The 17,031-nt window shown below is 40.9% G+C and overlaps 1 protein-coding gene across 2 annotated transcripts in view; it reads left to right on the top strand.

Annotated features, from left to right (window-relative positions):
• LOC102847994 (excitatory amino acid transporter 1-like) overlaps positions 1-17,031 on the top strand; it is a 165,555-nt gene that overhangs the window by 62,683 nt on the left and 85,841 nt on the right. For both annotated transcript variants that reach the window (XM_006902350.1, XM_006902351.1), the window contains exon 2: positions 10,617-10,754. In XM_006902350.1, coding sequence (XP_006902412.1) covers positions 10,617-10,754 — 138 coding nt within the window. The remainder of the gene's footprint in view (positions 1-10,616; positions 10,755-17,031) is intronic.

Below are 17,031 nucleotides of genomic sequence, written 5' to 3'. Positions count from 1 at the left end.
TGCTGAAACTGAGGATTACCTCATGCACTTGCTGCAGAGGGTCAAGGACTGCAGCCTTCAGTATGGACTGAGGTTCAATGTCAGGAAGAAAAAGATTCTCACCACTGGACCAATTGGTTGCATCAGGATGGATGGCGAAGAGATTGCGATTGTTCATAGCTTCAGTTTGCTCGGCTCCACAGTCAACACCCTTGGCATCAGCAGTCAGGAAATCAAAAAACATATTGCAATGGCAATGTCTGCTGTTAATGACCTCTCTAAAGTACTCAAGAGCAACAGTGTCTCTCTGGAGATTAAGGTGCACCTGATACAGGCCGTGGTCTTTGCAATCACTTGTTATGCATCAGAGAGTTGGACAATGACTAGGGAGGACAGAAGGAGAATTGATGCCTTTGAGCTGTGGGCTGGAGAAGAGTATTGAATGTACCATGGACTGCTAAGAAAACGAACAGATTCATCCTGGAGAGGGTTAAACCAAGCTACTACTTGGAGGCAAGGATTCTGGGGCTACGTCTGACATACTTTAGGCATGTTGCAAGGAGGGATGGGTCCTTGGAGAGGGACATCATGCTTGGGAGGGTGGAGGGACGGCACAAGAGGGGAAGACCCTCTTTGAGATGGATTGATTCAGTGACTGGGGTAATTGGGATGGGTGTGTCAGAGGCAGTGCGATTGGCACAGGATAGAGCAGCGTTTAGGGCTGTTGTACATAGGGTCGCTATGAGTCGCAAACGACTCGACAGCACATAACAACAACAACAACTGCTGCTGCAGGTGAGGAGAACTTGAAGAACTTACAGAAGAATACCAAAGACTCCAACCTCCAATATGGCTTAGATGCAACGTCAAGAAAACAAAATTCCTTTCCAGCTCTAACTCTAAACAGCATCAGAATAAGTAGAAGAAGTTGTCAAGGATTTCTTTTTACTTGGATCCCAATCAGTACTCAAGGAAGCAACAAGTAAACAAGCAAGCAAACAAAAACTAACAAATGTTTTTTTAAAGAAAGGATGTATGTTCAATATCAAATAAAAGCCCAACAACCTAAAAAGCCAAATTGTATTGGAAAAATCTGCTGCTGAGGACCTCTTCAAGATGTTGAAGAGCAAGGCGTCACTCAGAAGTCTAAGGTGTACCTGACCCAAACTATGGTATTGTCAACTGTCTCGTGTGACAATAAGGAAAACTGAAAAAGCATTGAACTGCGGTGTCTGTGAACAATAGAGAATAAGCCATGGACTGATAAGAGAGCAAATAAATCCATCTTGTAGGAAGTGCCGCCAGGGTGCCCCTTCCAGGGTGCTCATGAGCTTTGCTGATGCTGGTGCTCAAGTATTTGGTCATGTTCTTAGGAGAGGCCAGTCCTTGAGAAGAGACATTGTGCTTGGAAAAGCAGAGAGCAAAGGAGGCGAACTATACAATCAATGAGACGGATGGGTGCAGTGACTACTCCAGTGGACTTTAGCACAGCAAAGATTGTGAGGACCAGGCAAAACCAGGCAGACGGTCATCTGTTGTACACAGAGTTGTTATGAATTAAAGCTGACTTAAATACACTTACCACCACCACAATTCTAGATGCTTCATGTGAACAAACTGAGTTTGTTGTGTTCACCCCATACATTTTTGTTATAATTAACAGATATTTAAAAACATTTAAATAATGATGAGAACACCAATAACAACAAAATCAGTTCTAGGAAAGCCAAGGTTGCATTTGGTTGAAAAGAAAACAAAGTTTATGAATATATGCATAGTTAATATTCTAAGATAAAGCACTGTCTCAGTGTGACTTGGCTTTTGAGCAAAAAGGAAAGAAGCTGATATAGCCAGCGCCTTTTATGAATTCTTTCAGCTCTGCGGTTGATGCTGCTGTGGTGAATAATGCTCACTGAAAATCAGAATTAGTTGACTTACCCCAAGCTGAGTGGCAGGAAGTTTAAATGTGAATAAACAAAGCAAATAGAGCCATAGTGAATAAAGGAGAAAATGAATTAAAGATTTATCAGACTTGGCAGGGGGAGAGAAAGGAAAGCTTACAACTCTGAGGGGGGAAAACCCAATCTAATAAAAGGGGTATATAGATAAGATTTTATAAAACACAAAACAGCTGAAAAGTGTTAAAAGTAATATGAAAAAACTATATGAGAAATGGCTGTTTATTGTTGTTAGTTACTGTCCAGTCTACTGCAACTCTCCGCACCCTTATGAACAACAGCCTTTCTTAGTCTCCCCATTTGTCATTGACCCTCTCCTTTAAAAAGCATAGCATCTTTTCCCAAGGCCTGGCCCCTCCTAATAATGTGTCCAGAGTATATGAAACAAAGTTTCACCATCTTTGCCTCTAATGAGCAGCCAGGTTGTACCAAGTCAGATTTGTTTGTTTTTTTGGCAATCCACACAATATATTCAATACTCTTTGTCAACAGGGTACAAAGGCATCAATTCTCCTTTCATCTTCCTGATTTGCTGTCCAATTTTCAGATGTGTGTGAAGCATTAAAAATACCATGGTTTTGGTTGAGTGTACCTTCATTTTCAAAGTGACATCTTTGTAGCATTTGTAAAAGGTCCTTAACAGCAAAACTGCCCAATGCAACAGATCTTTTGATTATTTTTTTTTATTTCACATCACTTCTTTAATGTATTGCTATGTTGGCATGGATCATTGAGTTGAAACAAACTCCTGTCTGATCCTCCAGAAGGTTTTCAGAGGCAGTAAATCACAGAGGAGGAGAGTGATTGCCCATCTTTATCCCACTGAGCAGTTGATGGATTTGAACCAAGTGCCTTTGGGTTGACAGTGAAATTCCTTACAACTAAGGAATCAAAGCTCCCATATCAGGTAAAAAACACCTTAGAATTGCCATGTTCAGACCAAGCACTGGCCCCAAGTGGCATGGCTAGGCAACTTAAATATGATTCAGAAAACATAGTGAACAGATACATTTGGGCACGGTCAACGGGCATTTCAATGCCACAAAACAGGCTGTGAGATGTTTCTAAAATATACAGCAGGATTGACTTCAACTCCTTACAAGTCAAGGGAACCAGCCCCACAAGGTGAGGGGAATGGGTTAATTTTTGCTGACGACATGTAATAATGTGATTTAAATTGCCTCTAGAAACACCAGAAAATTTTGTGTAACATTTTAATTTTCTTTCGGCCCATAAAATCCTTCAGTGTTGTAATTAAAGGCTTGAGCTTGTTCTTCCGTTCCTTCAACCTGAGAAGTGTGGAGCAGGTTCTTCACTTTTGGTTTTCTAACTCCAAGTCTTTACACATTTTGTATAATACCTCAAGCTGCTCTTTGAAATCTTCTGCCTTGCTCTCTTAATTCGTCCTCCCCCTCCCCTCTTCATTTTGGCTTCTCTGTATTGAAGAACAAGTTTTAAAATCTCTTCTGATGTCCGTTTTGGTTTTTCTTCCTTTCCCATCTTTTTGTTCTCTTCGTGGATAATATCCTTGCTGTCATATCACAACCGATCCGGTGCTTGGTCACCAGTGTTCAGTTCTTCACATTTACTCTTGAGATGCTTTTTCAATTCAATTGGGATCAACTCAAGGTCATAGTTTGACCCTTGTGTATTTATTTTCATTTTCTTCTGTTTCAGTTTTAACCCACACATGATTAATTGACGATCTGTTCCACAGGTTGCACCTGGCCCTAATTTTGAATAGCTGACACGGTTTCATGGCCTATTATTAAGTAGTTTCACTGCCAACCCAAAGGCATGAGGTTTGACTCTACCAGCTTATCTGCTGGAGAAATAAGAGCAGTGCCATGCAACTTAAAGCCACTGAAAATGCATTGTTGGGTCAACTATGAATTGATTTTCACTTGATGGCAGGTATATATAATTAATAGATAGCTTCCAGAAGTTCAAGCAGAGTTTATAAGGCTGTGGCACTAGAGATATTATGGCTGATGTCAGAGGGATCCTGGCTGAAAGCAAAGAACACAAGTAGAATGTCTATTTGTGTTTTATTGACTATGCAAAGGCACTTAACTGTGGGAATCATAACAAACTCTGGCTAACATTGAAAGGAATGAGTATCCCAGAACTCTTAATTGTGTTCATACAAAACCTCTATCTAGGCCAAGAAGTTGTTATCAAAGCAGAGCAAGGGAACACTATAGTTTACCATTAGGCAAGGTGTTGTATCCTTTCTCCATACCTGTTTAATGTGTACATTCAACAAATCGTAGAGAAGCTGGTCTTTATAAAGAATAATGAGACATCAGAATCAGAGGACTATTCATCAGCAATCTGTGTTATGCAGATGACACAACCTTGCTTGCTGAAATTGAGGGACTTGAAATACTGAAACACTTGCTGAAGATCTAACACCACAGCCTTCAAATGGATTGCATTTCAATATCAAGAAGACAAAGATTTCTACCACCAGACAAAGAACATCATGATAGATGGAGAAAAGATTGAAACTGTCAACAACTTCATCTTACTTGGATTCACAATCAACATCCTTGCTACTGAAAGTCAGGAGAAGAGATATATATTGCACTGGGCAAGTCTGCTGTAGGGACCTTTCCAAAATTCTGAGGAGCAGTGATGTTAGTTTGAAGACTAAGGTGCTCCTGATTCAGGCTATGGTCTTTTTAGTCACTTGTCGTGCATCTGAGAGCTGGACAATGAATGAATAAGGATGACAGAAAGAAAACGGATGCCTTTGAGCTGTGATAATAGAGAAGAATACGTAATATCTCATGGACTGCCAAAGAACAAATAGATATGTCTGGAGAAAACTGCAGCCAGAATGCTCATTGTAAACAAGGATGATGAAGCTTCACCTGACATACTTTGGACATGTTGCTAGGAGACACTGTTCCTTGGTAAGGGACATCAGGCTTGGAAAAGTGGAGGTTCGGTGAAAGAAAGGAAGGCCTTCAGTGTAATGGACTGACACAGTGACTGCAGCAGTGGGCTCAAGTGTGTCAGAGATAATGAGGATGGCAGAGAATAGGATAAATTCAGCTCTATTCTTCATAGAGTTGTACTTGATGATACCTAACAACAACAATATATAGATATAAATATGAGACTAAGCTGCACCTTATCCAGGCCATAGTCTTCACAATTACTTGCTATGCATCAAAAAGCTGAAAATTACTAAGAATAATAGAAGAATTGATGTCTTTGAGCCATGGTGCTGGAGAAAAGTATTGAATATACCATGGACTGCTAGGAGAACAAACAGGTTCATCCTGGAGAGGGTGAAAAACCATGCTGCTTCTTGGAGGCAAGGATTCTGAAGCTGTCTGGTATGCTTTGGGCATATTGCAAGGATGGACCAGGCCTTGGACAAGGACATCATGCTTGGAAGGGTGGAGGGAGAGCACAAGAGTGGAAGACCCTCGATGAGATGGATTGACTCAGTGACTGGGATAATGAGCATAGATATGTCACAGACAATGACATTGGCTCAAGATAGAGCAGGAATCAGAGATGTTGTACATAGGGTTGCTATGAGTCGCAAGCGATGGCACATAACTAAAACAACTCTGTGTGTGTGTCTGTGTAAAATAAAGTTAGCTAACTTTGCTTATTTTTCCATTTTAAAAAAATTATAATAATTTGTTCCTGGAATTATGATAAATTAGCCTTTATCATTCATTAGTAGAAACCTGATAGCACAAAGTTTATGCTTTCATATGCTAACCACATGGTTAGTGGTTCAAATCAACCAGTAACTCCACAAAAGACCTAGAGTTCTCACACTAGAAAGATTACAACCTAAGAAATGTTTATGAGATAATTCTACTCTGTTTTATAGAGTCATATTGAATAAGAATAGCCACAACAACATTCATTAGTAGATTATAAATTCTGGGGCATTTGGTTCAACCTGCAGGGAAAACTATTTTGTGAATTGAGGTGTTCTTAACCCACTGGTTACCGGTCTCCAAATGTACACTAAAAACGTCCCTCGATATAAAATATCTTTCTTATGTTCATCTTGATATTCTTCATTAAGGTTAAAAATGTGAAGCAACTTCATAATTGTGCAACAGTAGAAGAAGCAAGTACGCTCAGTACACTGGATCTGATATCATGTGGTTTAACAGTGATCTTCAAGGTGGCTGCATATCAAGAAGGAAAATGTGTGGCATTTCTGTGCATCTAGCCTTCTATCGGAAAATTCTGGAAAGATTCTCAGTGAAGCATTAGCAATGGTTGTCTTTGCTTTACAGGAGAGGCAGGAAGTAGATAAGAGCTGGTCAGGAGCATGCATGGGGCCTGGGACCAGCCTGCCTGGTTTCAAGTTAAAGCTCTGCCATTGTAGTTCCTAGTTAACTTTTGTCAAGTTGTAAACTAGTGTTTCTTCATTAGAAAACTCTTGATAAAAAAGAGTGCCCACCTTCTGATTACTTTTGTGAAAATTATATTTTCTAACACACATAAAACACTGATAATAGTGCCTTGCATCTAGTGAAAAATAAGCATTAGAACAAAAACCCAAATCAGTTGGGATTAATTTAGGATAGGCCTAGAGCGATACAAAAGGGTTCTTTGCATGTAATCTTAATGGAAACAGATTCCCAGACCTTTCTTCTACTGTGATCCTGGGGAGTTTCAAGCCCCAACTTTTAGATTAGCAGTGAGTAGAGACACTAATGCAAAAGAAGGAAATAATGAAATAAGAGAGTTGAAAAGAAGATTCCAAAGGGCAGATAGAGAAGAAAGGCAAAGCAGAGTACAATAATGAAATGTGCAAAGTATGGAAATTCTCTCTCAAGAACCTCTGCAAAGTGCTGAGGAGCAACAATGTCAGTTTAGAGACTAAGGTGTGCCCGATCAAGCTGTGATCTTTGTTGTTGCTTCCTATGCATATAAACATTGGACAGTGAATAAGGATGATAGAAAAAAAAAATCCATTTCTTTGAATTGTGGTATTGGATAACAGTATTGAATATCTCATGGCTTGCCAAAAGAACAACAACAACAAAAATCTTTCTTGAAGAAGTGCAACCAGGGTGCTCCTTAGATGCAAGGATAATGAAACTTCACATATGCTTTGGGCTTGTTGTCAGGAGGGTCCAGTCTTTGGAAAAAAACATAGTGCTGAGACAGGTCAGGGAAAGACAGGAAGACTCTCAACAAGATAAATTGACACAATAATTATAACAAAGAGTTTGAGCATGCTGGAAATCATAAGGATGGCCCAGCATCAGGCAAAGCTCTGTTCTATGACTAAGAGTTCTAGGGAAGTCTGGTGGTATAGTGGTAAGGAGTTGTGCTGACAACCCAAAGACACATGGTTCAAATCCACCAGGAACTCTGGACAATTTCCTGCCGTGCAATATACAACCTCTGAAAACCCACTAGAAGGTTAGCTGTGAGTCAGTTCCAACTAGACAGTTCATAACAACAACATGGGTCGTAGTCAACTCAGTGCCACTTAACAACAACAACAACAACAACAACATGGATTGCTAAAACAATGAACAAATGTGCCTTGGAAGAAGTGCAGCCAGACTGTTCCCTAGAAACAAGGACAGGGAGACTTTTCACGTACTTGGGCTTATTCTTAGGAGTAGCCAGTTCTTGGAAAAAGACACTAGGCTTGGAAAAATGGAGGCTTAGCGAAGGAGAGGAGGGCCTTCAAGGATGTTGATTGACACAGTGACCTTAGCTGTGTGCTTGAGGACGGCAGCGATTGTGAGGATGGCGCTCATTCAGGCAGGCCTTCACGCTGTTATGCAGAGGATTTCTATGAGTTGTAGCTGACTTGATCGTCTGTGCTATTTTGTTGTTTGTTATGTATCACTGAGTCAGAACTGACTCATCGCCGATCCTCCAGCAGGTTTTCAGAGGCGCAGGCAGAGATTGTTCATCTTTCTCCCTTGGAGCAGCTGGTGTATTTGAACCTTACGCATGAACTATTTTCTGTCAGAGTGAAGGAATTAAAAATGTCAAACTTTTGCCACCTACTTTTCTACATTATTCAAGTTAGATTTTATTTCTATTACTGTTGTATTGGAGAAATATCACAATATTTTCTTGAAGCCCTGAACATTGGGTTAGCTGGATTTTCTAGTGGCTTACATTTGGATTCTTATTGGAATATTATAGACTCTGGTGTCCTAGCGGTAAGAATATGCACTGTAATGCCAAAGGCACCATGTTCGAATCTGCCTTCTGTTCTGCAGGAGAAGGATGGGAAGTCTCCTCCTGTGAGACTGTCTCTGAAAACCCACTGGGGGGCCAATTATGGGTTGGTTCTAATTCAATAGAACACAACAACGACAATCAAAGAGTGAATATTTCAAGGTTACTAAAATCCAAGAATTAGAATTGTTAATGACTGAAATGAATTTGGGTCCCAGTTGCCTGTTTTAATAATTCTGTATTTATAAAGGACTGGTTGCCTATTTTGGAAAAATGTGTCTTTACCCATACCCATACAAGAAGCTGCAGCTCTGGTAGCTTGTTGTTGTTGTTGATTGCCATCAAGTCCAGCCCGACCCATAGCAGCCCTATGAACAAAAGGCCTGCAGCCTTTCTATAACTATCATCATTTATCAAAGGTCATAGAGTTTCCAGAGGCATGTTATTTAGGAAGTGGATGCCACTGCTACTTCCAAGACTGGTAGCTTAGTGGTAAAAAAATTGCCTTGGCATTCTAAAGGTATATGGTTTGAGTCCACTGGCTACTTTTTAGCAGAATGATGGGCATTCTCCTGCTGTGTGATTTACTGCCTCTGAAAAACCCTGGACCTGGATGGTCAGCTATGGGTTGGTTCTGACTTGACATACACAAAAATAACATACAAGAAGCTAGACTAGATAAAGAAGCAATACTCATCAGCAACCTTGGGTATGCAGGTGAGATAACCTGCTTAGGGAAAATGAAGAGGACTTGAAGCACTTATTGAAGAAGATAAAAGATTAAGGAAAGGTTTATACATAGATAAAAACAATTGTGTAGGGTTGACAAGGATAAGAGGGGACAGGGAGGGAACAGAGATTAGCAAATGGAGGGGGGAGGTGAAGGGAAAGGGTGGGTACAGCAAGTTTTCCATCAGAAGTTGTAAAGAATGGTTTTGTACAACTGTAATTTATTTTAGGAAACAAAATATATGTGAGAAATTGAATATTAAAAATAAGCTCAGCCTTCAGTATAGATTGCACCTCAACATGAAGAAAGCAAAAATCCTCACAATAGGACCAATAAAGAACATCACAATTAGTAGTTTTTTATCATGATAATCATGATATTTTTATTATGATATCATGAAATATAACATTATGATAACTAAATATCATGTGATAAGTACCTTCCCCTCTCTACCCCTTGCAGAACTCCATACTGGGCATTTTCTTTTCTCTACAACTTACATGTGTTTTAACATATGAAATAACATATTTTAATAGCGCCAAGACAAAAATTTTGAGAGCATTTATACCAGGCTAAGTAAATTATCTTGGATGAGGAAAATAAAGAATAAATAATGTACAAAGGGAAAATGCCTTACTGCTTTCATCATTTCTGAATATTTTTAAAACTACCACATATCATTTGATTCACATATAAAAGATCATTTGAAAATAATTGTTTTGAAGCTCTAGGAGCAGAAGGAAAACTAAAGGCAAAGTTGTTGTTTTCCCCTTCTCAATTTTCGTCCCAGCTTTCAAGAAAAAGCTCTTGACGGGGACAGGGAGAAAGAGGTCTCTTTGCTCATTTTGGAACTTTGTCTTGGTAGCAAGTAGCCAGTCCTTATGTTAGCAATTACCTAGGCAATAACTAAGACCATGGTGAGAGAGAAAGAAAGCAGAGAGTATGGTGTGCTACAGAGAGTGATGATGAAAATGAATTAGCAGTGTGAACAAATGAAGAACTTGCTAACCGGGGGGAAAATGAAATTGTGCTCCAAGGAAGAAATGCATGGCAGTCTGATTCTATAAATGTTTGCGTCAGAAAACCTTGTAGAGTAGCTCTTGTCTGCATCACGTGGGGTCCCTGTAAGTGGGATCAATTGAGGGGCAATGGATATGGTACAGTTGTGATGCGCCTGTCGAGTCAGAACTGATTCATAGCTGACCCTCCAGCCAGTTTTGACTCTATAAATCACACTGGAAGAGATAGCCCGTCTCTCTCGCACATTGGAGGTGATGGATTCCAACTGTGTGCTTGCTATTGGACAGCACCCTTCCTAACGTGACTATGCTGACAGTTCTCATGTCTGTTGTTATAAGGGAACTGCATTTTCATAAGACCTTTTGCGCGTCACTGCCTTGTTAATGTGGACACATACCCCTTCTCGTAGTATGTCCAGGCTTTGTAAGGCTGTGTTTGACCTGTGTCAGAAGAGTCCATTGCAGTCAAGTTAGACAAAGATGACTTCATTTGTCAAAACAGAAACGTGCTGGGGGTTTTTACCCCCCTGGAATTTCTACTTAAAGTCCTGGCTTCAGCCAGACTTTTCTAGACAATGACTATACTCAAAGAATTGCTGCTTAAAAAAAGACATTTACAAAGCCTGACACCGGTAACACCCCACTCGTCAAATATTTATGTTTTCCCAGGACTACTTCTGTTTCAGAAGAGATTCAGTGTTTCTCTCTTTTTTTTTTTTGTTCCTGTCCCTTCAGGTACAATCCTTGGATTTACTCTCCGGCCTTACAAAATGAGCTACCGGGAGGTCAAGTACTTCTCCTTTCCTGGGGAGCTTCTGATGCGGATGCTGCAGATGTTGGTGCTGCCCCTCATCATCTCCAGCCTTGTCACAGGTACCCCGTGCCGTCCTCATTCACTGTGCTGCCTGCACCGAGATGGCTTAGAAAAGCAATCGCTTTAGGTTTCTGCTGGGTGCATGCTCTGTTCTAGAAAAATAATAATAATAAAATAAAATTAAGGTCCCTGAAAAATGATGCAGAGGGGGCTTTAGTAATGCATGAATGATTCTAATGCTCATATTTTACCAATCACAAGAGAAAACGGATTTAAACAGCCACGTAATCTGGTTTTGCCTCACTGTGAAACACGACACAACCATTCCTCTCTGACCACAGTGATGTAGTTGACAAGAGCATACAACAGGTCTGTTTTCTCACCCTCTTATCCCACCCAGAGAACATCTGGTTGGACAGCCTATTAGCTATTGATGCAAGAATGCTTGTTCTCAGAGCCACCAGGACTTGAGCGGGAGCCTTCTTGGAAGCCTCATCAAGAGGTAATGCCCAGCACACATTCACCAACTCTGCTGCCATCAACACTTTGGTCTTTTCCTGGTGTCCCGTACCCGCATGATCTCGTTTCCTTCTCCATCTCCTCCCCATCCCCGTTACCTTTCACAGTGGTGGGAGAATGGGGAGGGGGTGGGAGATTATTCCCATCATCCTCGTAGGTCATCAGGGGACACTTGGATGTTCTCCAAGTAGAAGCTTGCAGGATAGGACTCTGTTGTCTATGGCAAGGAGGTAATTTACTCTTGCACAGGAAAAGGTGAAAGAGGCATTTGACCAGTAGATATAAATACAAACAAGAAGCTATGGGGAAATATTACTGTGTGTCCCTTCCTGCACTCTTTTCTTTCCCCACAGTGTGACTTGGAGAAGGTATTTCCATAGGCATTGCACCCACAAGGTGGTTTTCTAGGTTGGTAGCTAAAGCCTCAGAACTTGGTTAGTAATGGCTCTGCTCTCTTTCACCCTTGGTTCGTCATTTCCTTTTATGAGCTGGCTTCTAAGCATCTTTGCCTCCGGGGAGTTCTTATACTTCTAATCTCTCCTTGAGATCTCTGTGTACCAAGAATCTGTAGTACAAAAGTCATGGGCGAGACTGACTACAGCTTGGACAGAAGCGATTTCAGATTGCCCCCCTCCCCCCGTTCCTCTGCTGGCTTCTACTTGTTCAGGGCCTTAAACAAGTTATTACATATACACCAGCTCCCATTGGAAAGTGAATTACCCATAAAACTCATGTAGACAAGTTAATTTGTGATACCTGATTATGAAACTGGCCTTGTCTGTTGCCAACTAAGGATGATCATGGTAACAATTCTTATGACATGAACCATGCTAAACGCTGTTACGCGAAGGCATGTCTTCATTTTTTTTTATTCACATGCTGCCATTTCTCTGGAGGAATGAATGTCTTGCAGAAGCAGTTATAAGAAAGAACCAGTTTTCTCCTTTTTAATTGTTGGAATGATGTGTCTGTCTTCCCTGTGTCCAGTGCACTTAGAACTAGCAATTTTCTTGGGTGGAGGACATATGGTAGGTTATTTATGTCATCTCTTCAAGAATAAGACTGTCAGACCCTCCACCCTTCCAAGTATCATGTCCCTCTCCAAGCAAAACCCCCTCCTAGCAACATGCCCAAAGGACGTGAGATGAAGCTTCATCATCTTTGCCTCCAAGGAGGACTCTGGCTGCACTCTCTCCAAGCCATATGTTTATTCTTTCGGCATCTCAACTCAAGCTGTATTGACGGTATTGGCATGTGTGGGCCCACATGAGAGAAATTATCACCATTTATATCATTGTTTTTAACCAGTTTTAAAAATGAACTTTTAAAATGTGAGCTAATTACAGGTTGGATGTGCTGGAATTAGGGACTATTAAGAGATCCTCAGGTCTTATCCAGGACCAAGACAGGCAGCCTGAGGAGTCATCATCTAATTTGCCAAGGATTTTTTTGAAGTGTTAGTGTCAAAGGAATAATTTGCAAGTGACTAAAGAATTGAGATATATATGCTTATCTGGAAAGAAGGATTCCAATTCCAGTGAGGGGTAGAGGGGAAATTTTGTGAAATATACATATCACTGGAGAATCTTTGTATATAATCAGTTATTGCTGATGAATGTGTAGCCCAAGAAGGGAGCAAAGTCAGGGTTCATCATATTGAAATGGAGAAGCAAACGCAAATGCCTCTGGTGGGCAGTTAGGTGGTATGCACATATGAAGCTGACACCTTAGGCTACTTTTTGTTTTCCTATTGTTCACAGCTTTAGTTTGCTTGGCTCCATAGTCAACAGTCTTGGCACCAGCAGCCAGGAAATTAAAAGGCGCATTGCCATGGGAAAGTCTGCTGTTAGGGACCTCTCCAAAGTGCTGAAGAGCAATGGTGTCTCTTTGGAGACTAAGGTGCATCTGATACAGGCCATGGTCTTCGCAATCACCTGTCATACATCAGAGAGTTGGACAATGACCAAGGAGGATAGAAGGAGAATTGATGCCTTTGAGCTGTGGTACTGGAGAAGAGTATTGAGAATACCATGGACTGCTAGGAAAACAAACAGATTTGTCCTGGAAAGGGTTAAACCGGGTGGCTCCTTGGAGGCAAGGATTCTGAGGCTCCGTCTAACATACTTTGGACATGTTGTGAGGAGAGACCGGTCCTTGGAGAGGGACATCATGCTTGGGAGGGCGGAGGGACAGCGCAGGAGAGGAAGGCCCTCTATGAGGTGGATTGATTCAGTGACTGGGATAATTGGGATGGGAGTGTCAGAGACAGTGCGATTGGCACAGGACAGAGCAGAGTTTAGGGCTGTTGTACATAGGGTCGCTATGAGTCGCAGGCGACTCGAAAGCACATAACAACAACAACATTGTGGTAATCATGGATTTTGAAAAGTATTTACCTTGAGCAGTAGTAGAAGGTATACATAGGCTGCAAAGTGAGTCACAGTGAACTGAGTTGTAGGATAGTGTGGACAGTAGTGTGGACAGAGAGAGGCAAGGTGACCACTTGTACTGTCATGGGAGCTCCAGCCAATTGTTGCAATGTGGGAACAAAAGTCCAGTCTTCCCAGTTTCCAGGAGAATTTAGAAATCCAATTTAAAAAGAAAAAAATACCGCCATATTTAAAATGTCTGCACACGACTCTATTTTGTGACATGATTAAGTTCCAAAGACTGAGACCATTATGCAAAAATCCACAGCATGCAAAAAACGGAAAATGGTTTCTATAGATCATGAGATGGAGGATGGTTTCATCATTATATAATCACATCATTACGTAAGTGTCAAACCACTGAGAATCATGCACAAACATGTTGTCGCCATAACCTTACCCATCACAGCCAAAGTTACTGTTACCTCGTACCTCAGCATTCATTACTGCCAGGTACCTATCATGAAGGTTTACAATAGCCAGGTAGATTTCTTATTGTTGTGGTAAGTGTGAAATGATGAAAAATTAAATTATTGGTAAGAAAACAGGACAATTAGAACAAACAACAGAAACACTCCAAGACAAACAATCTATCTGCAGGCCTAACTATTGGCTTACCAAAATTGACACTCCACTTTGAAGGCCAGTGTTATTAATTATAAGAAAGGCATCATCAGGCTGTCAGTGGGTTCCACGCAATGTTTTATTCAATTATTGACAGTTCTGTGCCAATTCTTGACTAATGACATGGAAGCAGCTACTGAAACACCACACTTATTGCCAACTAAGCTGTTGGGAAAAAAGTCTTCTCTCCATCTTCTGGGTAGGATTAAGTTGTGTGATAGCTGTACTTCCTACACCAGCCAGAAACAGAATGAAAGCCTAGCGGTCATGTACCCATAGAAAACATTTCCCAAAGGGAAAGCCCTTGGCAGATTTAGTGCTCTTAAGTTCAAAGGCCAGAGGTTCTGTGCATACAGAGAACGACATAAATGGACCTCTTATTACATTTCTTAGATGGATTGGGCATTTTGTTTTAGAAGATTCTAGGAAACATATCACACATCTAATTGTATTAAAGTTATGCTTATTTTAACACGAGTTACTTAAGTTAGATTTTTTTTTTAACCTGAAACACCTGTTTGTGAATTGTAGCTTTAGGGCCACTATTATCCTTGTTCTCCTTTCTTGAATTTGAAATACCATCTTTCCAAATGTCGCTGGTGTGTATTAGCATTCCAGAAGCTTCCAGGGAGAAGCTGGAAATAAGCCTACTGGCTGGATTTGTATTAAAGTGCCATTTACACACACACACACACACACACACACACACACACCCCAAGAAGAATATGTCTGTGCCAACATACCACACAATGAAATAGGGATTTGGCTTCTGTTTCCATTGATTTGGTGAAGATAGAAGCCAAATTAGATATTTCATACCAATAATGGGAGTTGTCTTGATTGCCTTAGCCTAATTAAATTCTCTGGATAATAATTAAACTCCATTTTAGCTTCTACTGAGTAGACATAGCTATCATTTCTTGCTATTGGATCTTTTTTGGAAATGCATTCTGCTTCTTCTCTTATTCCAAGTGTTCACTCACTTTATATGATAAATTGGGTGTTTCCACAGTTTTCTGGAAGAGGGAGGCATACTATTTGACAAACACACTGGAATCGGTACAGAGTTGGGCTTGTTCGTTCGTAGTTAGGAGGGGAAATAACGTTGTCAGAAACAACAGTAAAGGTAGCAGCAGAGGCTAGAGACTCTGGCAGGTCCCACTGAAGGAGGTAGGATGATAAAAGGAATGTTTGTCTTTGAACGTTTGTTCAATCATTAACAAATATTACTTGAACTCTTACAATGTCAACCCCTGGGGATATTTGAATATGTCATCTCCAAGGAGAATCCTAGCACAAGAGCTTCTGAAGGTGTGCCCCTGTACCTCTTAACTCCTGTCATACATGTAAGCAAATTCCCACTACAGAGTCAACTGTGTAGATGTAAGAGTGTCATATGTTCTCTCAACAAGAAAAAGAGAAACTGAGTGATTTCTAAGAACATGATCCTAAATCTGATTGTCAGAGTCGTGATCTCCATCCCAAAGGCAACGAGTCCCAACTAGTCTCCAGTACAAGGGCCACCCCTGCTCTCCTTCTCCTGCCTCGGACCCAGCCTTCACATGAAAAGCTCTGTGGTGTGTCACACATGACCTGGGCAACTTCTTTCAAATATACAGACCAGTGAATTCCGTGGAATGTGAGGCCTAACTGCAGCTGAAACCAACAAGCTGGGATTGCCAGCAAGGGGCTCTTTTACCTGGAGAAAGCAATAGAAGTAAAACAATGATGTTGTGCTTCAAAGTATTGCCCTGAGGTTTTGGAAAAGTAAGAGTGAAGGAGTTTTTATAATTTTATTTTACATGGGTAAGCTAAACAATGAGATGGACAGTTCTTAATGTTTGAGCATGTGAAGGGTTTGCAAAAATGAGAGCCAAAAATCACTTAAGTTTAATACTTTTCACCATGCATCATCATGTTGTGGTTGTTGTTGTTATGTGCCATCAAGTCAGAACCGACTCATGGCTGACCCTCCAGTAGATTATTGTGGTGGTGGTGGTGTGCCGTTGAATTGGAGTGAGTTTGGAGTGAGTTTTCAGAGGCAGTAAATCACACAGGAGGAGATTGCCCCTCCTTCTCCCTTGGAGCAATTAGTAGACTTGAACCACATGCCTTTGGGATTGCAGTGCACATGGGAGGAGATTCCCCATCTTTCTCCTGTAGAACAGCTGGTGGATTCAAGCCATGTATCTTTGGGTTGCAGCTCCTTAACCCTTTAGGTGACCCGAGCTCCTAGTTCTCATGAATAACAGGCGTTTGGAAATAGTCTAGGCACATATATAAAAGAATAGAGGCTATAGACTTCTTTTCATTTCCCTGTTCTTGTTGCTGCTATAATTTTTAAGTTCCAATGAGTTGGTTCTGACTTATAGCGACCTTACATACAACATGATGCAACACTGCCTGGTTCTCACCACCTCACAGTCGATGTTATGTTTGAGCACTCACTGTTTGACAGCCATTGTGTCAGTCCATCTCATTAAAGTCTTTCTCTTTTACTGACCTTCTTCCTTTCCAAGCATGATGTCCAGTCCAATGAAGGGTCCCTCTTTACAACGTGTTCAGAGAACATGATATACGAATCTTACCACCCTTGCTTTCAAAGAAACATTCTGAGTGTACCTATTCCAAGACAGATTTGTCCATTCTTCTGGAAGTCACTGGTGTGTTCAATATTCGTCACCATCACAATTCAGATAGAAAGTGCAACCAGACTGCTTTTTATAGGCAAGGACGGCAAAGCTTCATTTCACCTACTGCAGGC

This window comes from Elephantulus edwardii, unplaced genomic scaffold (genome assembly GCF_000299155.1).
Source record: "Elephantulus edwardii isolate Elephantulus edwardi_28Jun2011 unplaced genomic scaffold, EleEdw1.0 scaffold00395, whole genome shotgun sequence".
In the NCBI taxonomy this organism is placed as follows: Eukaryota; Metazoa; Chordata; class Mammalia; order Macroscelidea; family Macroscelididae; genus Elephantulus; species Elephantulus edwardii.
Note: the sequence above shows the minus strand (reverse complement) of the source record. Positions and strands in the feature narration are given on the sequence as shown.